Source organism: Sylvia atricapilla, chromosome 4, assembly GCF_009819655.1.
Source record: "Sylvia atricapilla isolate bSylAtr1 chromosome 4, bSylAtr1.pri, whole genome shotgun sequence".
NCBI lineage: Eukaryota > Metazoa > Chordata > Aves > Passeriformes > Sylviidae > Sylvia > Sylvia atricapilla.
The window spans coordinates 780725-806818 of NC_089143.1; the positions used below are offsets into that span (position 1 = coordinate 780725).

General features: G+C 42.5%; 1 protein-coding gene across 2 annotated transcripts in view; it reads right to left on the reverse strand.

Moving 5' to 3' along the window:
* The window catches only part of CFAP97 (cilia and flagella associated protein 97), a 133939-nt gene extending 109152 nt beyond the window's left edge, over positions 1–24787 (reverse strand). For both annotated transcript variants that reach the window (XM_066316880.1, XM_066316879.1), the window contains exons 1-3: positions 24641–24787; positions 14134–15015; positions 13969–14040 (exon numbers count right to left, since the gene is read on the reverse strand). In XM_066316880.1, coding sequence (XP_066172977.1) covers positions 13969–14040; positions 14134–14995 — 934 coding nt within the window. In that variant the 5' untranslated portion in view covers positions 14996–15015; positions 24641–24787. The remainder of the gene's footprint in view (positions 1–13968; positions 14041–14133; positions 15016–24640) is intronic.
* Positions 24788–26094: the final 1307 nt, after the last annotated feature.

The window sequence follows — 26094 nt, forward strand, 5'->3', positions numbered from 1 at the left end:
GGTACCAAAAAAAACCAGGTACCAAAAAAAACCAAAAAGGTACCAAAAAACCCCAAAAAGCTACCAAAAAAACCCAAAAAGGTACCAAAAAAAACTCCCCCCAAAAAAAGGTCCCAAAAAAAAAAGGTCCCCAAAAAAAAAAGGTCCCCAAAAAAAAAAGGTCCCCAAAAAAAAAAGGTCCCCAAAAAAAAAAGGTCCCAAAAAAAAAAAAGGTCCCAAAAAAAAAAAAGGTCCCAAAAAAAAAAAAAGGTCCCAAAAAAAAAAAGGTCCCAAAAAAGTTTCCAATGACTTAGGGAATAGTGTAGCGTTCACAGGATGTCAGTTGTCATTGTCTAACTGTAACAGGAATCTGCAGACTCTTGGTCCTTTCTGGCCCTGGAAACCTGCACAGAGTGCACAGGAGAGAAAGGACAAGTCACTTTGGCTCAGATGGAACATGTCACAAGTGCCTGCACCCAGTGCCAGCCACTTCATGGTCCAGCAGGAATACCTAAGTAAGCAAAAGTCAAAGGAAGGACTTCAGCTAGAAATAGCTCCTCACTGAAGTGGTACAGAACATGAAATGGTAGACTTGTCTCCAAATGTTAGAGCCAACCTTTTACTCACAACTTCCTCCACTTCTCATACAGCTTCTCGTGTACAGGCCTGCAGAGATCACTTATTCTGCCTCCAGAATTACAAATGGAAACTCTCAGCACACTCACTTCCATCACAAATGGATCAGGTCAACTGCAGAAGTGACTTTCCTGTGAGACATTTCAAGTCTGCACTCCATTGTAACAGCCTCATAGAATTTGCACTCCTGAACACTGCAGTAATTTCAGGCTGAAATGATTCTGGACATACTGGCTTTTTATACAGACTTCACATATATATATACATATATATATACACACCCACTTCATTCTACTTTAAATAAAATTGTCTGCTTTTGCTTTTCTGCCTGTATTTTGAAAAGTATCAAGGCACCACTAATGAAGGAAGGAAAGAAAAAACAAGAGCTACCAAAAAGCATATAGAGATCCTGTGGTGCAGCACTGTCTAAAGGAAAGCTTTTCTAGAGAATGAGAACAGGATCCTGTGGTTCCCTTGCCTTCTGTGGGTGGCACCAAGGCCATGGCCATTTCCAGCTGTGAATTTTGCTGTTTGGAGAAGAGCCTACAGCTCCACTACCAGCCCTACAGCCCTGAGCTCCTGACTGAGCAACCACCTGCTACAACAGCACCAGGACTTTGAGCAGATGTTTTCAGTCACACAAACAGATCTACTCATTCTTTATGTTCTGATAAATGAACTGAACAAAACTGAACAAACACTTCCCTTGTTCGTCTGAAGTACTAAATCTCTGGTACCTTAACCCAGCATCACTAAATAAAATGGAATTTTCATCTTTGATCTCAACGATCAAAGAATCAGATGACAGAACATAACTCAGGTGCTTAGAACCAAATATATGTTCCCAATCAAATTTTAAGGAATAATAATAAAAAAGGAACAGACACCAATGGCAGGAATGTTATTAGTTGTTCTGCATCACATTGTAGGTGCTCAGAGGCCTCAACCCAAGCCCAGAACATACACAGATATTGGATCATTGATGACCTCTCATCTTGCCAAAAGACTTCCCTGGGTCATATTTCCCCCATCTTCTTTTACTTTAATACTGAATTTACAGTAAAAGTAGAATATTCAAAAAAGAAAAGTCACAGGATGTGTTCCTGCATGATTACCTTCTAGGAACAGGATAATCCTTTATAAATCTAGGCATCTGGACATAGATCAGTATCTATAAAGATACTGAAATACACATTGCCAATGGCAGAAATGCCAACAATTTGGGAACAAAGAAACCCAACACAATCAAAAAAACGCTATACAGTAGGCCTAAAAAAAATCTGCTGATATAATTTTGGATACATCAGGGGAGCACTGAAGGTAATTCTAAAGCTCTCTGTTAAAAAAAGAAAAAAAAAAAAGAAAAAAAAACCCAAGTATAATTAGGACAGACTCTTCTTCTCCAGTTATGTTGAAAAAAAAGAAAAAAAACACTGAAAATGTAGCACTCTTAAAGTGAGTCCAGAGAGAAGGTTAAAAATGTTACTTTTCCTTGATTTACTTTGCTTTTTAAAAGTATGAGGGCTTCAGTTTCACCTCCTGTGAATCCTGATCAGCTGACTAGTGTGCCTTGACAGCTGTTCAAACTTATTTATATTACACCTCCTCTAATGTCACTGATGGTGGTGGTCACACTGTCCCCGTGCAGAGTCTAGGGGGAACAGATAACTGCATTCAAGGACACTTGCTGTTCTTATCAATGTAAGTATTGGTCTGCTTCTTTAATTTCCAGGTGCATTAACTAGCTCTAACCCCACAAACTAAGTCAGAAAACTCTTAGAGGAGTTCATTTCCTCAATGGGCAGGAAAGTCTTTAACTGAAAAGTATCAGGTTTATGTCTGCCTGGCAACACCACAAGGAAAGTAGGCTAAGGGTACAGAAAAGAAAATCCCCAAAATTAAGCAGTTTGCAAAGTGTTCAGAACTTTCCTTGAACATGCCAATTAGTCAGTCTTTATTATAATTACCATAGCAGTGCTATAATTGCCAAGTCTGGGTCAGGAACCTGAAGACCACAAAAATCTGACCACAAAGAGCCTATAGCCTAAATAGTATTATCACAGAATTACACTGTACTGTATTTGTAGTGCACTCTAGAATATTTTAGCCATGCACATCCGTGTGCCAATCCCACATCCTGACAGCTTCTTGTTATGACACAGAAACCTTTTGGCATTGAATGTTTCAGTCTCAGGAGCTACCAACATTTTGTCTTTTGGCTTGGCACAGACCGCCTTTGAACACAGGAAGTGAAAGTATCATATAAAATTCTGTGTCCTTGAGTTTCTGAGGAGGCAGCAACACAACAGGAGTGTTTCTGAGCTGTGAAGACCACACACAAGACCACGGTGTCTTTGACAACTACATTCTGCACAGCTTTCTCCTCCAGACTGGCATCAGTGAGACTGAGCAGACTTGGTCCTCTTTCCACAACCACCTAAAGTGTGCAGCATCCAAGACCTAGTGATGCTCTCTGACTCTGGGGACATCCTTGGGGACAGGACAAGGGGCAGGCAGAGGAAAAGCAGTATGGAATATGTCTGGGGAGGAAAGTACAACGAGCTCAGGGGCAACCCTGATGACCCAGTGGCCCTCCTCCTCCTCCTTTCCCTGCCAAGGAGTTCTCTCCCTGGCTGCAGCATGCCACAGCTGGCAGGGCAGGCAGAGTGCAGCACAGGGCCAAGGGAATATTCCTCACACAGGGGTCAGCCAGGCAGGGCATGGCCAAAGGTACCATCCCTCCCTTGCCCTTTACTCCCCATCCAACTACGACAGCACATCTGCATTAAATGGTGCACAACAGCACATCTGCACCTTTGCACTAAAGGGAGACAAATGAGTACACATTGCTTATGGCAGCACAACAAAGGCATTGCTAAAGGACAGCCAGGATTTCCAGCAGGACAAGACCAGCCCTGACTGCAAGAGAAGGCAAAGTCTCCCTGAAGAATCCTTGTGCTGGTAGAGGCCACTGGCTGCAGCAAGTGGTGACCAGAAGCAAAGCACAGAGCACTCAAGAAATAAGGCAAGTGAAAAGATAAAGCTCTTGCAGAGAAACACAGTAAGTGATTTAAAAAATAAAATAAAATAGTGTGGAAGGGTCAGGACACTGGAATTGGGATCAGAGCTGGATCTATTAGAGCTCAGGGTACACTTTGTGGGAATAAGAGGTGAGGGAATGAAGAACATGAAGTCTGATGTGCAGTGAGCCATAACAGCATGAGGTATAGGAAGAATGTGCAAGAATGCATGGAAAGACTAAACAGCCACAAAAAAGGAACACCCTTATCCCTCCTGAGCTGGGGTTTGAGAACTGCCCCCACCAGAGCTGCTAAGATCTTCCAGTGATGTTCCAATGTGAACTGAAAAGGTCACTGTTCCCTAGGAACTTGACTGAACAAAGCACTGAGCTCACTGAGCTCATAACACCTAAATCCTAGTCAGAATTAATGAAAATGATGAAAAAAACCCACTAGAAAACAACACAGAGATATGAAGTTCTTCTGAGTTCTGATGAAGCGACTGAAGAATGGTGTGATGACAGCAGATCAGCATTTCAAGGACCCCAAACACTCACCTGCATATGCCAGGTATTAAACAATAAACCATCAGAGGTGTCAGTGGCACACAGTCTGTGAACTTCTGGGTCTTATTTACCCTGGTGAAAGTGATTAGTGTACCAACACAGATAGACACACATAAATCCAGACATGGGAACAAAGGAACACATCAGTAACACTCAGGTTCCTTTCCACTGAAGAAGAGAGATTGAAATTATTTTCCACACAAGAGTAGAAGGGTTTCTGATTCAACAGCATCCTCTATTGGCAAGAGACACTCTGCTCTTGCTAGCTCTGAAAAGCATCTGAGAGTGGGTTCCATTTATGAAAGCACAGCCAAAAGCAGCAAGTACAAAATTCTGCCATTAACTTTATCAGTCATCTGTTTTGCTAATTGTGCTTTTTCCATAAATTGCTAATCACTGCTTTAGAACTACTGTTCACCAGAGCAGTGCACCTTTTTATTCCATCACTGCTCTTTTTAACACAGCCTGTGGGATGACATGTTTTTTTCTGTACCTCTTGGCAGCCTTTCACAAAACTAAGGAGCATGAAACCAGTCAGATTTCTCTCTAATTTGCTAAAATTTTACTTATTTTCCTGCATCATCTCTGATACTAAATGCCTGCAGAAGAAATCAAACTTTCTGATAACAGTAAGTGAAGACATTACCCCAAGAACTTTCTGGTGGAACAAATGAACATTTTCCATAGACAAGTTGTTAACCTCAGGAGAGGAAATTATAAAAGCTATGCCAACACCAGCAAAACAAAATCTCTGCATGAAAACTCTTTAACTCCCCTGCAGAGACTACTGCTGTAGATTTCTGTTCTTGAATTATTTACACAACTCTGCATCCTTCTCCATCAAACATTTCACACAGGTGTATCAAACACCATCTCCTGTATGCAGGACCCTCAGGCCTTGGATAAAAAGATTCCCACGAAGTAAAAGAAGAAAAATTGATAAGAAAGTTCCACAGAATTCCACATCTTTAAATTTATGAAGGTGAGGAAAGCAGCTGACCAAAAGAAAACAGGTTCATAAAGCACTTTTATCAATATAAAGAAAAAAAAATCAGTGAGCAGGGTAGGGTTGCTCTGTCATTTACAGTCTCAGAGAAAAGTATGTCACACCTGCAATCTCAAAAGGTAGCACTACAAAAATCAGTATGTTAAAACTGTGATGCTCCAGGTGTACATACACTTCAAACTGAATAAAAACATACAAAATTGCTAAAAAATGATAGCAAAGTTCAACAAAATCGAAGATGAAACACTGATCCAAACAGAAGAACAGAACATATCATCCTGAGTTTGGGGAAAAGAACAAACCAAATGCTTTTATAGTCTAAACCAGCACGATGTCCTGAGGTTAATTCTCATATCACACATGTCCTCCCACATTGCTGACAAGAACATGATCAGGAAAAGAACAATCCTATTTCCTGGACTCCATGCAGCCACCACCCATCTCTAATGTGTTCTAAAGCAGCGCTACATGAAATGACTCTGTGTGTTTAGCTCTGCTCCATTTTGAACCAAAAATTGCCAAGGCAAGACAGTGTTGAACAAACACTGCAAAACACCATAAGAAAAAGGGGTTGTGGCTTGGGATAAACAGAAGTGGATTTAAAACAGCCTATATATTCATTTTCTGCAGTACAGCATGTAACTGTCACACCCTCAGGCACTGTGGCACAGCACTCCCTCCCCAGCCCCTGAGAATATATTCTTATTAAGGTTCATGGGGTACAGCAAAACCTGCTTCCAACATCTGAAATAACCACCACCAACACCCTCCTGCCTAAACACACCAAAGCCCAAAAATATTTCTGCCCCAGCTAATGAAAAATATCATATCCATAACAAAAACTTGTGCTGAATTCTTTCAGATTTTAAAGTACAATGTGAACTGCAGTCTAGTGGAGCTGGGGAGAAAGCTTCCTAATTTGTAAAGTTTTAACAGTCCAGATGTCTGAAAGCTGGAAGAATGAAAGTCTAACAGATTTTCCCAAATGAGGCAATCAGATTTTCTCCATGTTGAATCTGTATGGAAAAGGAAATTGCAGCCTATACTTACATGGAAGGTAAAAAGTGATAAATTACTTCCAGTATATGTTTTCCAATTATTTGAACTATAATTGTATATCTCTCTCAAACACACTGATAAATACACAGGAGATACGAAAATGTCATTACATGTCTGTATCACAATTCAATTACTAAAAATATCTTATTGAAACCAATTTTACTTCTATTATTTGGGAACTCTGGCAATATCCCTACAAACTACTCTGAATTTTTGTTTTCCAGTGAAGTAAGCTATTGTAATTGCCACTGCACAGTGGCAGAGTGCTAAAAATATTCCAAGACAGAGATAGCTATGAGTCAAAAACCAAACCAGACCTTGACTTTATATCCTCTGTGTTTCAAATAGAATGGGTTTGATTATAAAATAATCAAACTTGTAATAAAACAAATTTGATTGTTTTATTTTATGCAAGCCTGTTTTTGAGAGACCAGTAGCCATGATGCATGTAGCAGAATGAACAAAGCAGAATGAACACTGCTTTATTTATTGTTTAACAGTTTATTTATTATTGTTTTATTTATGATTAAAAATTATTAAAAACTTATATAAATATATAAATTTTAAAGATATAAAAAATTATAAATTATTTATAAATTGTTTTAACAATTTATTTATTGTTAGCACAGTGTTTTGAGCGTGTTAACAATAACAGCTGATCCTCCTAAACGTTCCCAAAGTGGAGCAAATGCATGGAAATCAAAATCTAATTCAATCTGAGAAAAACCCCATCATTATTCCTACTTCTCTGCCAAGAGTCCAGGAACATGAATCCACCCACCACATGAATAACCCCACCACCACAGGAGTGGGACTTTACTGAAGATGCTCTGCAGCGCAGACCCACGCGCTGCCTCATGTGCTCCCCAAGGATTCACGCACGGCTCCCGGCACTCACCAGGTTTTCCCTGTGGATCCTCTGCTGCTCCCTGTGCCTGTTGAGGGCACTGTGGTAGAGCCTGGGCACGGGGGCTGCTGTCTGCACGGTGCTGCTCCTCCTGGGCCTGCCCGAGTGCCTGGACAGCTCCTTGAGCAGCCTCTGGTTCTCCCTGTCGATCTGCCTCACCTCCTCGTTGGTGAACGAGTAGTTCTTCCTCACTCCTCCCGATGGATGATCCACAGAAAGCTTCTGCTCTTTTTTATCCAACTGCAGGAACGCTTTAAAACGGCAAAAAGGAACATAAACAGACTAGAAAACACAGGAACTCAGAGCTAACCATAAACCAGAACCCAGAATTAAAACATAAATTAGATGCTTGCATATCATAATTGAGATGTGTAGACTAATAATAATAATTCAGATGTTTGCACATAAAAGAAGATTTAAACTTTGCTCCTAAACCAATCTAAAGTACTCGTCTCTGCTGAGAGGCAGAACTGTGTTTCAGACAGAGAACTGACACTGGGAAGCCTGACTCAAGGATACAAAGTGGATTTTGTTGATACTTAACTTCCCAAAGTGATTTTGTTGATACTAAACTCCTAAAGCAAGTCTACATCATATTGGTGGAGGAAACACAAAGGGAATGAAGAAAAGTAAATTTAATGGATGAAGAGAAATGAGTGAGCACATATAACCAAAGAAAAATTCCTGGGGCATGGAAATTTAAAACAGAAAGCAAAGAACAATGACACCATAACAATAAGGTTTCAAGACAAAGAATGCATGCCTACAAACACACAGCAACTTGACATGCACAACTGCAAGATCACTGCAAAAGCTCCCTCTCAGCCAGAGCCAGCTAGATTTATTACAGCTCCACTGCAGCTCTGCTCTATTTCCAAGCCTTTTCTTTCTAAAGCTCTGCAGCAGTTCTTCTGGCAACTGCTGTAAGAGTTTTGCTGTCATGGTGTTACCCCCAAAGCAGTGCACTGTGTTACAGCAAAGGCAGTGCCAGGCCAGGTCAGAGTTCTGGGGCTGAGACAGACAAAAAGCCTTACCTGTGCAATTCCCCACACTCCTCCTGTATCATAGTGCCTTCAGAAGATATCCTTCTTACTCCTAAAGTCCCACCCAGGCAACACAAGCATCCAAAGCAGAAAGAGAAAAGAACCAACCAACCAACCCAACCCCAGGCAGGCAGTAATATTCCCTCAGCAAACACTTCCCTATCAGCAATCTCTTTGCAAGAGATCTCTCAGACAGCCTGACAGTGAAAAAACCTCAAAGAAAAGCATTTTCTTACTTTAAAATGAAATTAAATCTTTGTTCCAGCATATCAGCTGATTTTATTTCGGAATTGATGCAAGTAAATATTTGTCTTTGAGGAATTTAAGAACGGTATTCAAAAGGCAAAATCCAAACACTTTATGAATTTCATCATCCATCTAAAAGGAGAAAACTTGCACTATCAGCATGTAGCCACTACAGGCAAGAGCTGTCCCCAGGCAGCTCTGAGGCTGCCCACCTCAGCCAACTCTGCTTTTGTGTGTAAGAGAAGATGCAAATCAGGACACAAAGCAAACCAGTGCAGATCAGCGTGCCAACCAAGGGTTAATACAGTACAAATGTCTGAAAAACACCTCCACGGTTTAGTAAGGCACTCTCAGGGTAAAACTAGTACAGCCATCAGCACCATGGAGGAGACAAACCTGGGAGGAGACTCATCCAGATACACCTACAAGGGACAGAGAGAAATGTAAAGGAAATAACTAGAGCCACAGCATTCACATCAATGAATGTCTTTATTGGAACAAGCAAAACCAGCACTGCAGGACACAGCTGGGAGAAAGTAAACTGAACAACTATCTGAAGAAGACACCACATTAAATACCTGATAACTGTGTTATTACTGAGCTATGGAAGGTAACTTGACCTTCTGCCTTATATCCAGAACTCTTCAGGGGTTAAAGAGGGCTGCAGGTCGTACACAGAAGTGGAAATCAGGTTGTGACAGAACACTTGCTAAACCCAAGTCTTGACTAGCCTTATGGCATCAGTGACACTGATGATGAACACGAGACATTTGAATTTATGGAAGACTGTCAGCACAAACTTCCAGCAATTCTTTTGCCTCTGTGGAAGGTGCCAACTAGTCAAAATCAATTCAAAGCAATTGCATTCTGGATAAAGATTTTTTTCAATTAGAAATACAGGTTTTGTGCCTTCAGTGGTCAATGACTTTGAATTCACTATAAAATAGCAGGCTATCCTTTGGCAGAGACTGTATGTATATTTTTGATTATAGCCACTAAAGAGATTAAAAATGCTTCAAGGGAATTACTTCCTACCTATTTTCTGACTTTTCTGGTAAACCACTGTTAGGTGTGATGAAAAAATAAAACCAGAGCAATGACATGGAACAAAGGTCTCTTTCCCTTTTACCCCAAAATTGGTCAGCAAATGCAACTCAAAACAATGATTCAAGGAGCCCTGAAGCCTCCCACAGAGCCCAACAAGCCCTGCTTGAGTTCCTCAGGCAGATCTCCTGGGGGCAGTGGCATGCAGCTCCTGCAGCATCAGACACTCCTGTTTAATGCCACAGAACTGACCTGTCAGGCAATTAGAGCAAACAGAGTACACATCCATGCATTGCTCTACTGGACACTACTTCTTATATATGCAAGGAGAAAATTTTACTGCCTTTACTCCCATCTTCCAGCTTCTTCAGTCACATGCCCCCTCAACACACAGACTTCTCTTTTTTCATTAATCTCTCCTTTCCTCAGCCTTTTTCCTTTGAATATGAATCACTTTACAGTGCCCATCCACACCTTTTATTATCCCCTTACCACAAAGATGGCCTTCCCCAACGGTGTCAGGCAGAAAGACACTCCATCCCACCCTCTGCAGTGTGCTCCTCATTCTCAGCCTCGTTATTATTTATTTATTCTGAATGTAGAACCTGACTTTACTACTGCCAACAGCTTTCTGACAACTTCTGAGGCTGAGAGCTTGCTAACAGTCAAAATATTGACTCTATCACAACTCAGAGCTCTTCATCAATATATAGTTGTTGAAGAGTGAAACTATTTCCCCGTGGTATCTCTAAACAAATACTTCCTAGAACACTCAGTATTTCAGTCCACAAGGCTCTTTAAAAGGGATTTTGGAGAATTCAAGATTTGGTGGGTTTTTTTAAGGAAAGGAGAATGTCCTCCTCAGGTAAAAATTTTCCCTATTTAAACATGCTCAAATAGGGCTGCAAATTTAGATCCTGCTTAGCAGCTTTTCTACATACATACTGCTTCAGCAAGAATGAGCACACATTTAACACAGCCCTAAAGATAATAAAGTGTCAGTTATCAAAAACTTGTTCTATCTCTTGAGTGATAAATAATATGAAAAAAAAGTTAGTGATTTCTTCGTGTTTAGTTGAAGCTGCTATTTAATTTTCTACAACAGATTTTATTCAGAAACGCAGCTTTTTACTTCCATAATAATGATATTTTATTATAGAGCTTTTGACAGGAAGCTCTATTTTAAAAACCTAAGGCATAGAAGAGGGAAAAGGATTTATCAGCACAGAGAGGTCAGTGAGAGCTTGAGGGATAAAACTTGAGTCTGTGGCCAATTGCCCTACTTACCCCAGCACACCACCTCCTGGAGTTAATAATAGCTAATGCCAGGGATTTACAGGCTAATTCTCACAGACACTGCTGTAAAACCAGCAGGGATCAACCCCATCTGACAGAGAAGAAAACACAAAGTTCCAAATTCTTTAGCACTGTATAGGCCTTGTGTTATCCCACTGTATTGGTACCAAACAAATTTAAATAGGTACAGAGCAATTTCAGCAGACAGCTCTGTTCTGAGCTACAGAAATCATGAGATTTGTCTAAAATCTGCACAATAATCAAGACACAGGATCAAGCAAAATAGCATCAGAAAATTTTCCCATTTCTTTTTTTTCCCAGCTTTCTAACATGGTGATTTATGGAATTACCTTCAAAAACGATCTTTTACAATCTATTTATTTGCATTGCCATACTTAATTCCCTTTTTTTGTGTTTAGATTACTCAGGAGCACAGCAGAAGACAAAACTCTGACATTTTTAATTAGTATGGGTTTAGAATATTGCTTTCAGTTATTAATCTTCTGGAATATCTGCAAGGTTTATAGCAAAGTGGAAACATCATCGAATCACAAAACAATTACAGACAAAGATCTCTATATAACACCATGAAACAACTGAGAAACTGTATTTCTACCTGAAAATTTACACTCACACCTGCAATCAGCAGTACCCATCTAAAAACAACTGAAGTGCAATAGAGAGCAGGGACACACACCATTTCCAACTACAACTATGTTATTTGTGACATTTCACCTCGTTAAGAAATGCATAATGGAAAATTTGGCTTTTCTCAAGAACAAGTATAGCTTTAGGAGTTGGAAAGGCATGGTAAATTTTTGTCTAATACAATTTTCAAAATGCTTACAAATTAATAGTTTTCCATATGAATACGAATAGGTAAATGACATATAAAGAAAAAACTTTTGCAATTAAATTTAACTGCAACAGTTTCTAAATGTTTCTAATTAATTCTGCTTTAAGATACACCAACTATCTTGCTGCCTCCAGTAACCAGACTCTTCTGCTAGTCCAAAACCTGTTCCTTGAACAAATTTCCTTCCTTTCTTTGTTCCTGCAATTCTTTTTTGAATACAAGAGATTCCAGTCCTCCCAAATGAATGCACTGGTAATGTGAATAATCAGACAAAATTACTGTGTGCCCCACAGAGACAACACAGTCACAGGTCACATGGAAATTCTGCAAGTGTCTGGGGACCTTGGGAAATTAAACTGGTATAATTGCTGTAAATGCTTAGGTCCAGCTATCTCACAAGCACATTTGACAACAGGTTTAAATAAACTCCTTCAGCAGTATAAAGTACTGGAAGAATATTTTACTTTAAAACCAAACCCAGATTATTGAAGTATTTTTTCATGCACTCAGGTCTGGGCTTGCAGTGTTCTCACTGGAAGCAATGTTTATCCTATGCAATTCTGAGGAGCATTTAATGGAGACTGGTGGGCAAGGGAAAACTATTGGCACTCTTTTTTTCCCCTCTAATGTGTACAAAAAATCTGTAAGCAATAACTCAGAATAAGATTAGCTCCTATTTATTTTTATTTTTATTTATTTTGTTTATATTTATTATTGATTTTTATTGATATTTATTTATTTTTATTTAATTTATTTATTAGCTCCCATTTTCCCAGACTAGTTACTTCCCACCATTAATAATTCTGCCCCAAGTAAACTTCAGAATGCCCAGACTAATGAAGCTGTGCTTGCTGATTTACAGAGGCACTTGGGAGTGACAGACACATTAATCAGAACATTAGCTGCTAGACCATAGGAATTCTACTGCTCATTACTCTATTATTGTTATTTAGAATTAGTTTTCTGTTTTGGGAAAGAAGTTCCTCTCCCCAGCAGAGATTCACCTCTGAGCAATAACACCCATTTGTTTTAGAGATGAGATGAATCCATTGGTAATCACAGGTTATTAAACAGCTTCTGGCTAAGAGGGAACAGACAAGGACATGGGACATCACCATTTCAATTCCCCATCAACAACTCTCCTGACATCATGTTTTCACAGCTGCCTGGGATGGTTTCTAGCACCAAAGAATGGCAGAAGAACAAGGACTGCTAGAGAAAAAGCTCTACCTTTCTTGATGGCTAGAGTTGCTTTTCCTAACATCAGAACAATTTCCATACAAATAAAATCCTCATTTTTTTACTAATAGGCAAGTTAAACCATGTATATAACACCTTCTAAATTGTTATTCCCTAGGAGCTCAGTCTGGCAAGGTGCAAAAGTGAAGAAACACAACAAATGCAGTTTTTTAGTCATGCCAGGCTTACCTCAACACAGCAAACCTGGCCTGGACTGTACCAGACCTAAACTGCACGAGGCTTTCCTCACTTGAGATCAGCAGAATTCTTGAGTCAAGCCTTTTTTATTCCACAGATTTTAGTACTGAAAACTCTGGGCCATGAAAACAAATGCAAAAACTCAGTGTAGATCTTAAAATACACACATGAGGTCATCCAGGGCATTCTCACCCTACACAATGAAGGTGTGCAATGAATGCAGGGAAAGAGACTGCAACCTTTCTTAGGCTTTATTATTAAGATTTTAAAGTCTATTAGCCAGAAACTTAGAGTTTTAGTAAAGATTATCTGCTCTTTTTCTTTTTAAAATACCTTTACTCAACCAATGGTATTTCAGAAGGCAGACACCTAGTCCAGAAAACAATTTCAAACACTTCTGCTTCGTTATCAAAAAAGGTAGTGTAAATTTAAGTTTATAAATACCATTTATAATGCAATGAAATTTTGGGTTGTCTTTCAGTTTTGGAGGTTGATAATCCAGCCTTTCATGTTTTAATTTAGATATTAAACATTGTGCCATAGTCCAGTACATCTTAAAATGCATGTGCAGTTTTATTAGCCAATTTATTAATGCATCAATTCTTTTTTAGCTTCACCCTATCTGCTTATCTTACTTCTAGGTATATGCAAACTAACCCATGCTTCTTTTCTCTATTGCAGAATCAGTGCTATCACACAGAGAAGAATTCAAAGTACTATTACATAGAGAAGAATTCAAAGAATTAGATCAATACCACTTCAACTGCAATCAGTTTTAAAAACACCTATGGCATATGACAACCCCACTCTCTATTAGAACACAGTTTTTCTCAACAACTGGCAGACATGGTAAAAAGGAACTTTAAAGCTCACCTTTCAGAAGCTGATTCAGGTCCATGGCATCATGCAGGACTTTTCGACTGTATCTGCGATCAAACTCGGAATCTAGAGGAAAAAACACAGGTGTAAGATTGAATTGTCCAGCCCCACAGGTTTCACACAACCATTTTAGTGTTGTACTTAAATTCTCAAAATTACCATAGAGTTCTTGGTTCACATTTTCCTGTCTCTTTACTTTCAGTTTCTTCTCATTTGAGGCTACAAACTCGAAGGACTGGATGGGGCTGATGTCTGGGGTGGACAGAGGTGTCACATCAGTCACTGTGTCCTCAGACTCCTCCAGCTCCTCACCAAGCCTGGCTCTTCCTTCTGCCAGCTTCATTGCTGACTTGAATTTCTGTTTTGGAGACAGAAGAGCATTTCTACAAGCGTTCCTTTTGGGGGAAGGATGAGCTGAATCTGACAAACAGCTATCAGAATCCGTGTCAGAACAATCTGTATCTGAGCTTGAGGATGATGATGAGGAGGAGGATGAGGAGGAGGAGGAAGAGGAGGAGGAGCTGACAGTATATTTTTTGTTAGCCTTTTTAATGCTGTTTGGTTGCTTAGCTGACTTTGCTCTAACCTTCTGCTTTTTGCCATCGTCACTGCTATCTTCTTCATCTGTATAATAATCCTCTTCACCTTCTTTAACTATTTTAGGAATTCCAGCAGGAACACTCTCCTCTGTTCCCCTGTTTGCTGCAGGTGCTGCTCCAGATGTACCTGCATTCTCTGCAGCTGGGGAAACTGCCAAAGATGAAGCATCTTCAACAGGATCTTTGCTATTTTCTAGAGACTGATCCTTTTGCAAATCCATCTGCTTTTCTTCACTTTCCTTCTCACAACACTCCTCATCCTTTGAATCACAAACCAAGTCAGTGTCTGCAGGAGCTGCCTTTGTGCTTCCTTCCTCTGTACACTCCCCATTTTGTTCAGCTTTCTTTTTCTCCTCCTCGAAGTCACTGTCAAAGAAGGTGTGATCCACTTCACCATCGGATATGTCCTCAAAATGGTCCATAATGAAAGGTGCAGTGCCACCTGCAAGCAGCAGAAAACATTTCCACAGAGCTGAGTGAAAACCAACCCAAGAACACTTCCAGTGTAATAGCTTGGCTCTTCACTGGCTTAGCTCTAGTCATTTATAATTTTGCAATTAATTACATGAAGTTGCTAGAGACAATTCCCTAATGAGCTCAGTAAAAAAATTTAGTGCCCTCTTATCTTGCACACAGGTTATATGTTAGACCAGAAAGCTTTTCTTTAAGCCAAGCCATCGCAATTTCCAAACTACTATTTCTAAGCAAATATGTAAAAAAAATTTAGCTGTTACTGGCTAAAAAATCTTAACTACTACAAACAAGCAAATAAAGTGTCTTATTTTTTTCCCCTTTAAGCTAGTGCCATTTGAAGCTAGAAGCACTTATGAGCTATCATTAGTTGGAATTTTATACTGTAAACCTTGTCTGTATACAGTGGTCACCATCTAGGCTGACACAGCAGATTTTCAGCCCTTAAAATCAGGAGAAATTTCAATTTATACCAAAAGATCCATGGCTCCAAGGTTACATGGTGACAGATGTAGGGTGTGTCAGTGTTCACGTTTTAGTTTGGACAAGGAGCTGCTTTTCATAACAGTCCTCTGTAACTCACACTCCAGAGTACAGTGAGGACACTTCAATCTTTCAGATGAACCTAGACTTTAAAAAGTGTGATCCAGTGCACAAATCTGCTCCTATTATGTCCTACTGCTGACAGAATTTTATGGTGTTTGATCTTATGCGGCAGGAGGATATAAAAGTTACCACTCATTAGTAGTGTGTATATATATATAGAAGAGTTAAAATAAAAAAAATCTCAACACCCCACAACCAAATAAAATTTGCCAGTACCAAAGACTACCAGTTCCACCTAGCCAGAGGCACTTTTCTCCTGCTTTTTGCAACAGATTTCAGATAAATTTAGTAAGCTACAATCAAAAAATCTGTAATATTCTTTAGACCCAAGGAAACCAAACATGAAGACAGTGGAAGCAACCATAAAAGGCTGGAGAACCAGAATATTTTACAAGATGGATGGTCTCCCTTAAACCACGTAGAGTTTGTTGCCATGGCAAACAAAGGTAGAAAAAAGGGATTTCCAGGAAAGGTTCTAGCTAAAAAAGGCTTCAAAATACAGATTTTTTTAAAGGTCATTTAGATATTCTGCCATTCCTCAAATAATACTAGTTCAGAGGAACTGAAAATACGCCCCTCAAATCACAACGTAAACCCAAAAATCTGGAACCTCCTGTGCTTTTATGAATCACAAAGCCAAAGAACTGAAAAGAGACTTCTTATGGTTAGATGCTGTGTAAAGCTGAAAAACACTATGAAGCAGCAGAAGCAGAGATGAATTTCCAGGACCACAAAGATAACTAACTGTCTAAAGCACCCAGCTCTTCCAAGAGCAACAAAACCACGGAGTAAAACACTTTTGGGAACGCAGATACCCAGCAAGGGAAAGGCTCCCAGAAGAACAGGTATTGTGGAACAGCAGCCTGCTGCTTCCAGAATACTCCATCATCTCCCTCTCCATCCCACCAGGGTGGTCTGTAACACACACAGCCCCCTGTGCTCACAGAATACTCCATCCCACCAGGGTGGTCCATAACACACACAGCCCCCTGTGCTCACAGAATACTCCATCCCACCAGGGTGGTCCATAACACACACAGCCCCCTGTGCTCACAGAATACTCCATCATCTCCATCTCCATCCCACCAGGGTGGTCCATAACACACACAGCCCCCTGTGCTCACAGAATACTCCATCATCTCCATCCCCATCCCACCAGGGTGGTCCATAACACACACAGCCCCCTGTGCTCACAGAATACTCCATCCCACCAGGGTGGTCCATAACACACAGCTCAGGATGACTGCCTCCTTGGCCATGTCCCTGGCTCTTACTCAGCCTTACCATCACTGCCCTAGAGCTGAAACACTTCCCAGTGCAGAGGGCCACCTCTCCACCACCTCTCCTTCCCTTCTGAGGAGCTGAGACCCATCCCCTGCAGCACTCCAGCCACGACAATCACCCCACAGCAGTGACTACACTATGGCCAGTGCCTTCTCCTGGGTTTGTGTGCACTGCTGCAGGCACTTCATCCGGGCTATGGATCCTGCAGAGCCTGCAGTGTGCAACTGTTGGGGAAATCCTGACAGCTTCTCTACAGCACCTCCCTAAAAGGATAATATTTTTTATTATATAAACACATGCACAATAGAAAAATAAAAAACAATCAGAAGAGTAACACATGATTTAAATTTAATTTTCTACCTCACGTAATCTAAGCCAGAAGGGAACAGAACCTGTGAAGTATAGACCATGAATCATTTGTTTAGCATGTATAACTTGAACAAAGCCAGTTCTAGCAAGAAAATGAATATAGGAAGTAAGAGTTTGAAATAAACCCCTTTCTTCTCCATGATAAGAAGCTATTATTACTCACAGAACTAGCATCTCTCCAGCTCCTAACTGGAAATATGACTGATCAGTAAAAGCAGGCCCGTGGTGTATTTCACTTGTATAAACACAGATATGAAATACTCTTTACTGAAGACACAAGAGCACAAGGGGCTAAGGCAAAAAGGTTGACAGGTGGATGCAGACAAACTAGGACAGCTTAACATGGCTGAAAACTTTAGTCTAGCTCAAAATAAAACGTTTTGTTTTACATCCAGGTATTTTCAGTCTGTAATGCTACACCTGCAAAGAGACTGACCCAACAGTGTCTCATCAGCTCTGATGTGTACCACAGCTTCTCAGATGACTCTTCTGAAGTGAGGATGGGATTTAACAAGACAAAAGGGCAGTGTAGAGCTGGCAAAAGGTGATAAAAGACAGCAACACGCTGGTCCATTGCTTTCCACCGTTGATGGCAGGCTGGGAGCACACATCCTCCCACTGCACATCACCCAGGAGCAGCTCACCTCCCCTGGGCTGCTTCCCAGGAGGACTGAGACACAACTGCTCCACAGACAGTGACCAGCAGCACAGGAGGGGTCATCTGGCAGCTTGGCTCTGCCCAAGGGGAGCAGTTATTCCACTGCCAAATGCATATTGCACCACTCTGGTACCAGTCCCTAACAACTTCAGCCTTCTCTTAACTGGAAACCAACGTGCCATGCCTCCCACTCAGTCATTCACAAGCCAAAGGTTAATGAATTCTGTCACTTACATCAAAATCAAATGAGGAAATAAACAAAGAGATGGTATTTCTGGATCCTATTCCATTCCTGCATTGAGAGTGTATCCAACAGAGCTGGGATTTGCCAAGACAATGCAATACACAGAGGTGATTTTGCTGATAAAGCATGCCCAAATCAATAAATTGGCTCTGTTCATAATGTCACACCCATTTAGACATAACACAGAGTGTAATTTTACTTCTGGGAGAAATAGAGAGTCCTGCTGTGTTGCCTGTTTTTAAAACACAGAGTCAACAAGTGATACTCTGAAATCCCCCAAAAACCTCTCATAACAGTCAAATACTTACCATTAACTGCTAATTTTAGTGACATTATATTTATTTACAAAAATCCCACATGCTTTTTGTGGCTTTCTGCCATGAAACCCTCTAAGAAAAGCATGATCAACTCCAAAGAGCAGGCTGGCCATTCATTATTTGCCAGATCTTATTTTACTGTAGTATTTCTTCTCCCCATGTTAATTCTCTACCTCTTACCCCATTTTTCCTGCAGCTGTAACAATCACTTATTACCATGGCCAAGCACATCCTTTTGCCTTTGTTTCTACCCCACTGCAGCTTTTCCTAGTTTAGGAAGAACTGGTTTATTGAGACATTAATTTTGAAGGACTTTAGTTAAACTAGATATTGCTGAGGGAGACTTCCCTTTGCTAACTAGACATTGTTGAGGTAAACTTCCCTTTTTTAACATAAGCCAGATTTAAGGAACTGATAAATCAGGAGACCTGTCAATCAATAGACTCCAAGAACACAATGTGATCATAAATCAGATAGTCTTGAGAAAACAGGATCCAGGTGTCACCAACACTAAAAGGTTAAAAAGGCAAAGCGAGGAAGACCCATCTTACTTCATCATTTTGAGACCCCACCCCATAAGAAGGACCACCGACCCATTTCAAAGAACAAACTACACATGCTTAATTGCTTTTTGGCTAATTACCATACAAAGGGGGAATGGGATGGAGCAGAGTCATGAATATGCATTTGTGTTTTGAGTATTCAACACTTTTGGACATAAAAAGCCCCTGTGAGCATCTGTAAATTGTGGTGTGTATTTGGGAGCTGTCCCATCGTAATAAACACACACTTTGTAACTCCAAACTGTTAGACTCTTTGTCTGTCAGAGTTGGATATTGGTATTAGATCAATATCCATATTTTTAATCAATCATTACACCACTTTTGAATCCCCTCAAGCCTGACCCATCTAAGATCAGAAGGCGGTGGCCAGGCAGCCACATCACGACCCTCTCACACAGAAAATTGAGGGTTTTCCCCTGACACCCTCCTCCATGCCAACAAACACATCACGACCCTCTCACACAGAAAATTGAGGGTTTTCCCCTGACACCCTCCTCCATGCCAACAAACACATCACGACCCTCTCACACAGAAAATTGAGGGGTTTCCCCTGCCAGCTGCAGCACACCTGAGAGATTTCTGTAGGCAATGCCCAAGAGCAGGCAAGACTGTAATCTGAAGGATCTTCCACAAAGGTGGGATGGGACATAAAAAGTCAGGTAGTCAGCATACAGACTTAGCTGTGGGTTTGTGTTTCAGCACATCCTGCCTTTAGAAAACATTTTTGAATGTCAGAACCTAACACTTACAAGGTGCATTAAGTACCCAGTGAAAGATTTGAGGTGCTTTAAACTTGGTGAAACTTTGAAGTTATCCACTAAATCTTTCACTTTTTAAAATGCATACCACCTGAAAGTTGTGCACCTAAGAAATAATACTGAACTATTACTTTATATTAATATTAAAAATGAGAAATAGTACTGAAATAAATCATAGAGGAAAAGACAAAAATCAACATTCAGGTACAAGCAGCGATCAGCTTTCTTTCCTTTTAAAGCACTCTGCTTTCATAATCAAGGAGGACAACGATTTATACAGAGAGGAAAACTGGGTTTGTTCCTTATCTTGTCACATAAAAACTCCCAGGAAAGCTGGTTTTGTCCCTGTGTGGCAACACAGATTCCTGGCATCTAGACACCACACTCTGAGCTGCATGTTATAAATCCTCTGAAGGGCCTAAATCATAAGACCCTGGTGTTTAAGAGAAGGGGAAAACAAGACCTTTACACATCCTAGGGGCTGAATCAGAAATGTCTGATGGTTTGTGCTCACCCTGTACATCACCACAAAGGCCATAACACAGATATAGCACACTCAAGATGACTCAATCGTATGTTCACAACAACAATAAAAGAACAGACATTATCTAAGGAAGTATTAAAAAACATGTGAAGTATCAGAAGCAGTATAATATTGTATTTAGCTCCAAGAGGACACCTTCTGTTTTAGGCTTGGAAGTGTTTTAAATGAAAGACTTATACTACCAATGGTACATGTTCTTCATGGCATTCCAAAATCTTCTGATTTACATCCTCATTATTTCTGTTCTAGAATCCTGTCCCCCCCAGCCCTGCTGACTGCCAAACTGCCTCTTGTGTGGGAATTGGGAGAAGCTGAAAATGCCAAAGGAACCACACCTGGCTCCTTCTCCCTGCCTTCCTCACTTCTGCTGAAGCTTAAAAAAACCCCAGCAAAGAAACAAAAAAAAGACAAATTTGAAAACATCTAGAAGAGAGTAATAAAAATGTCAGGATGAGAAGAGTTCTACTTTGGGGGGTTTGTTGGTTCAAAAGAGGGAAAATGTGAGAAAACACCAGTTTTAAAACCCACATATGTGACAACCCACACGTATTCAGCCCTATTCACCTCCTCTTAAATTCAAGCTTTCATATTTGTTACTAAGAACACCCAAGTATGCAAAGGAAGAAATATAACTCTTAGGAAACGACTTCCCTGAAGTGAAACCCTCAGTGGATGAAACAACTAGTCTCTTCAGCACATATTCTGATTTTGCAGGCTCAGAGAACAACACCTCCTACATCTGTTCTGCATCCTTGGTTCTCTCTGCTGGACACAATGGAAGGATTTCCCTGTATGCTGTAAGATAAAATATATTAACTCCCAAACCTATGACAGGTTAGCCCTCAGAACAGCAGCTCTGTCTCAGACACGTGGGCTCACCGGAGATGCTTCTAAGTACTAGAAGATCCTGGAGCACAATCAATTGCTGTCATGATTAGAGCAAATAAAAGCACACCAAAGAGCCCAGGCAGCTGCTGGGCAAAGGCTCTCAAATCAATGTACAAGGCAGGGAGGAGAAAGAACAGGCAGAAATGGGGAGGGGGGGAAAGGAACAATATTTCCCCTTGAGCCAAAACCAAGCCGTTCCCCTACTGTGGAAAGCTGGAATACGTTGTGCTGAGAGATGTGTATCTGTCCTCCAGGACTTCATTCACAGAAACACATGAAATATTTGTTCCTGAGGCTCTGTAGCAAAGATCACCCTGTGACCTCTGGAGCAGAAAGGCTGGGTCAGAGAACACTGGGGTTAAATGATGGGAGTGATGATGTTCAGGTCTGTCTGAACAGACCATGGCTATTACTCATTGCTGAGAAGCCAAAGAAAATGATTCACAAACCCTCTAAACCCAGGAAGAAAAGCAGCAGGTGTCAGCAGCTTACAATTACAATTAAAAATAAAGACAATGAATCATATGCTGGTTGATAAAAGCAGCAGCAGCTTCTGGAAGGCCTTCCACTTGTACAAGCATCAGTGACACCATCCACACTGAAGCCTCACGGGGCTCACTGCCTGGAAAAACTCCAGCTATTTCAGACTAAAAGGCTGCAAGCTGCTGGGGAAAAAGTGGTCACTGGTGTTCATCTTTCCCAAAAGTGACCCATAGCCACAGCCTTTGAGAACTATAGAACAGGTATGAAAACCCCAGAAAAGGACAGACTGCCAGGCAGTGATGGTGAAGAGCAAAGGTCCAGCTTTGTTTTCTCACTCCTTCTACACTGCTACAGATCTGTGAAGAGTATTTCTGTCCAATATCAAGATTTAAATTGGAAAGCAACATATATTCAACCAGGCTATCCACAACTGAAGGGGGAGAGTCTGGCACAGCAGTTCAAAAATGCAAGAAAAAGGGAAACTGCTCTTATTAAAGCAAAGTTTCAGCTTATCTGCCAGGTAAAGGCTGCACTTGGATTTGCCAGTCCTGAAACAGATGGAATAAAGGAATCCAGTACACCCCTTCACAAACTACTGAGGGAGTCCAGCAGCAGAGAAATCACAGCAAATTCCTGAATATGAGTTTAGAACACACACAATACAGTTTTACAGATGTAACAATTACATTCTCCACAACCACTGAAAAAAGATGCAGTTCTTAATTTTCAGTGAATATATTTCTATATGAGAGGAACATGCACTGCCTGGTAGAGATAAGCAGGAGAAAGCATAGAAAATCAGTCACTCAATCAGTCTGTAAAGGGCAGCTTCAAAAATATCACTTAGGAGGAGGCTAAATATATTTCTGTTTCCTCAGAATGTGTGTAAGGGGCAAATGAGCTAAAAGCCTCTTGAGATAATCTCTTGCATTGTATTTTTGTGACTTGCTCCTTCCTTCAGATGAGAAAATATCAAGCCTGGAAAAGCAGGTAAGAGGTTGAAACACAGGGCTCTATAGATTCATAAAATGGATTTCCTGGAGTTCCAGTGTTTATTATTACAATGGAAAATGACAAATACTCATTACTGAATTGGGATTAAACATCAGTTGAGATTGCTGGATGGACAATAACCCGGCCAAGGAACACAGATCATGTTTTACACCCTAACTATCAGCAGTCCTGGTCAAACAGAACATCAGGAAGCCAAGAATGAAAGAGCTTTAAGAAACAGGAAGGTAGCAGCTCACTGCCTCTCTCCCATGAATTCAGGGAGCACCCAGACTCCCCCAGGATCCAGCTCACCCTCAGACTCTTAGATCTAAGCTCCAGCTGTAAGATTAAGTCATCTGAAAGGGCAGACTTGAAAAAGCTTGTAGGTGCCACAGATAACCATACAAAAGCTGCACTTTGAGGTGCTCCTGAGTCCAGCCTCTCAAGGGACTGGCCAATTCAGTCTCCATGGATTTAGCAGTCCTAAGGCCCTCTGAACAACAGAAACACAGGGCCCCCTGAGTGCCCTTCTGGACACAAAACCAGAGCAAAAAACCAGCAGGTCACAACAGCTTTACCTTCCAGAAAAGGAACAGAATGCCCCCCAACTACTTGTCCTTTTCTCTGGTTTCTATTCCAAACCATTAAAGTCTTGTCTAGGTTTAGAAAATCAAAATAAGAACATATGCACTACAGAAAAACAAAAAAAACCCAAAACACCAGGAAAGCAAGAAGAAGTGCTGGAAGAGCTTGAAGTATTCCAGAAGCAGAGTGCAAAGCTCTGACAACTATATTTTTAAATGCCAATTATTTCACAAACCCATTCTTAAGCTTACTTATTTTTTTAGCAATGACAACTTCATTTTAGTCTTCAAATAACTCCACTGAAGAATTTAACTTTGTGGAACTTTGTTTTCTCCCTACTGACAATTCCAGCCACCACTTTCTATCCAAAAAAGAGAGATGAACTATTTTTTCAAAGAAGCAAAAACGTGTACAATGCATTCCATGCACTATATTGAGCACCTCACTACAGACAAAAGCAGGGATACAAAAGAAATTTGAATTTTTGCTATTTCTATTACATTCACTCCATCCTACGTTGCTGTCCTGGTGTTTTTATGAACGCTGCACAGGAATTTTAACCTCACAATTTTAAAATATGTACACGTCCAAATACAAACACTAGATTATTTTTTTATTATTATTATTTCTGTTATATAGTACGAATATAAAAGCACAAGTATTTGAATACTATAATTAAACCAGTTTTCAAAACAACTGTTTGGAAAGGAAAAACTTCAGCCAGGCATAAAGATTATACGACTTTAAATTAAGTTGTGCTTATAAACCATGTTGAACTACATTTTAAAATGCTGGGAAAACTCCAGATAAAAAGCCCAACATTTGACAAGACAACATGGGACGGTACATAAAAAGTACCATTTTGATGCAGCACCTCACTGGGTCTCCCTCAAATTAATTCAGCACTCTGCTGTGCTGCAGGAGCCACGTTTCAGAGCCCCATTTGTGATTTTTAAGCTAATCCAGAGGGCCAAGAGTTATTTCCCAAAGCTTTGGGAGCCCGTGCCGGGCAGCAGGAGCTTGGTCCACGTGTAACAGCGTGCAAACGGGATTCGTGCCGTGAATAACCCGCTCCAGGCAACCGGTTCGCAATAATCATCGCATGAGTATCGAGATCTTCATCATGATATTCATCATCAGTGAATGCAATCCGCTGACAGTCATTAACCGAGCCGAAAGAGCGCTCTGAGCTCCATCAGGGCACCGCTGCGGGACACCGCCAACGGAGACAGGATGGTCTTCGGGAATTATAGAACGGGGAAAATATAACGCACGTGCACACACGGATGGAACACGGCTCCCACCTGGTTTCGGGAAAGAACCGCCTCAGTCGGCGCAGGAACGCGCCCGTCGTTCCCAACCGCCCCCAACCGCCCTCAAGGCGCCTTCCGCGGCGAGGAGGCAGCGCAGGCCGCACCGGCCGGCCGGCAGCCCCGGCGACAAGCGGCAGCCCCGGCGACAAGCGTGTCCGCCGGCCCCGCTGCTCCCGGCTTTGTTGTGGAAACCTCGCGGGGAGCGGATACTCACGGCCACGGGAGACAGCGACAGCGGCCCGCGGAGGCGGGAGCGGCGCGGCGCCCAGGCCGCTCCCTCACGGCCGCCCTGCGCCTGCGCGGCCCCGCCCACCCCGCCCGGCCCCGCCCACCCCGCCCGGCCCCGCCCACCCCGCCCGGCCCCGCCCATCCCGCCCGGCCCCGCCCATCCCGCCCGGCCCCGCCCATCCCGCCCGGCCCCGCCCATCCCTCCCGGCTCCGCCCCGCGAAGCCCCGCCCACCCCGCTCAGCTCCGCCCCTCGCGGCCCCGCCCACCCCTCGCGGCCCCGCCCTGCTCCTGCGCGGCCCCGCCCACCCCGCGCGGTCCCGCCCACCCCGCCCGGCTCCGCCCCGCGAAGCCCCGCCCACCCCGCCCGGCTCCGCCCCGCGAAGCCCCGCCCACCCCGCCCGGCCCCGCCCACCCCGCTCAGCTCCGCCCTGCTCCTGCGCGGCCCCGCCCACCCCGCCCGGCCCCGCCCACCCCGCCCGGCCCCCGCCCACCCCGCCCGGCCCCCGCCCACCCCTAGAAGCCCCGCCCCTCCAGCCCCGCCCCACTCCGCGCAGCCCCGCCCACCTCCTGCTCGGCCCCGCCCACCCCGCGCGGCCCCGCCCCGCGCCGCCGGACGGGAAGAGGCGTGGCCGGGGAGGGGCGGAGTCTCGGTGGGCGGGGCCGGGGCGGGGCGGGAGGGAGCCGGCCGCCCTCAGGGACGGGCTCGCCACAGAGCCACGGGAACGAGGCGGGAAAAGGCTTCTGAAATAATCTACTGCACCTTCTGACCGGTCACACCGTGTCAACCAGACCACGGCGCTGACTGCCACGACCAGTCTTCTCTCAAACGCCTCCAGGGACCGCGGCTCCACCAGCTCCCTGAGCAGCCTGTGCCAGTGTGTGATCACCCTTTCTGTGAAGAAACTCCGCCTGATGTCCAGCCTAAACCTCCCCTGGTGCAGCTTAAGGCTGTGTCCTTTAATCCTGTCACTGGTTGCCTGGCAGAAGAGGCCGATCCGCACCTCCTTTCAGGTAGATGTAGAGAGCGATAAGGTCTCCCCTGAACCTCCTCTTTTCAGGCTAAACAACCCCAGCTCCCTCAGCTCCTCTTCAGGCCCCTGCTTCAGACCTTTCACCAGGTTCATTTCCATCCTCTGAACTCCGGCGTTTCAATGCCTCACCTGAACTGAGAGGTCCAGAAGTGGACACAGTTCTCAGGTAGTTCCAGTGTCAGGGG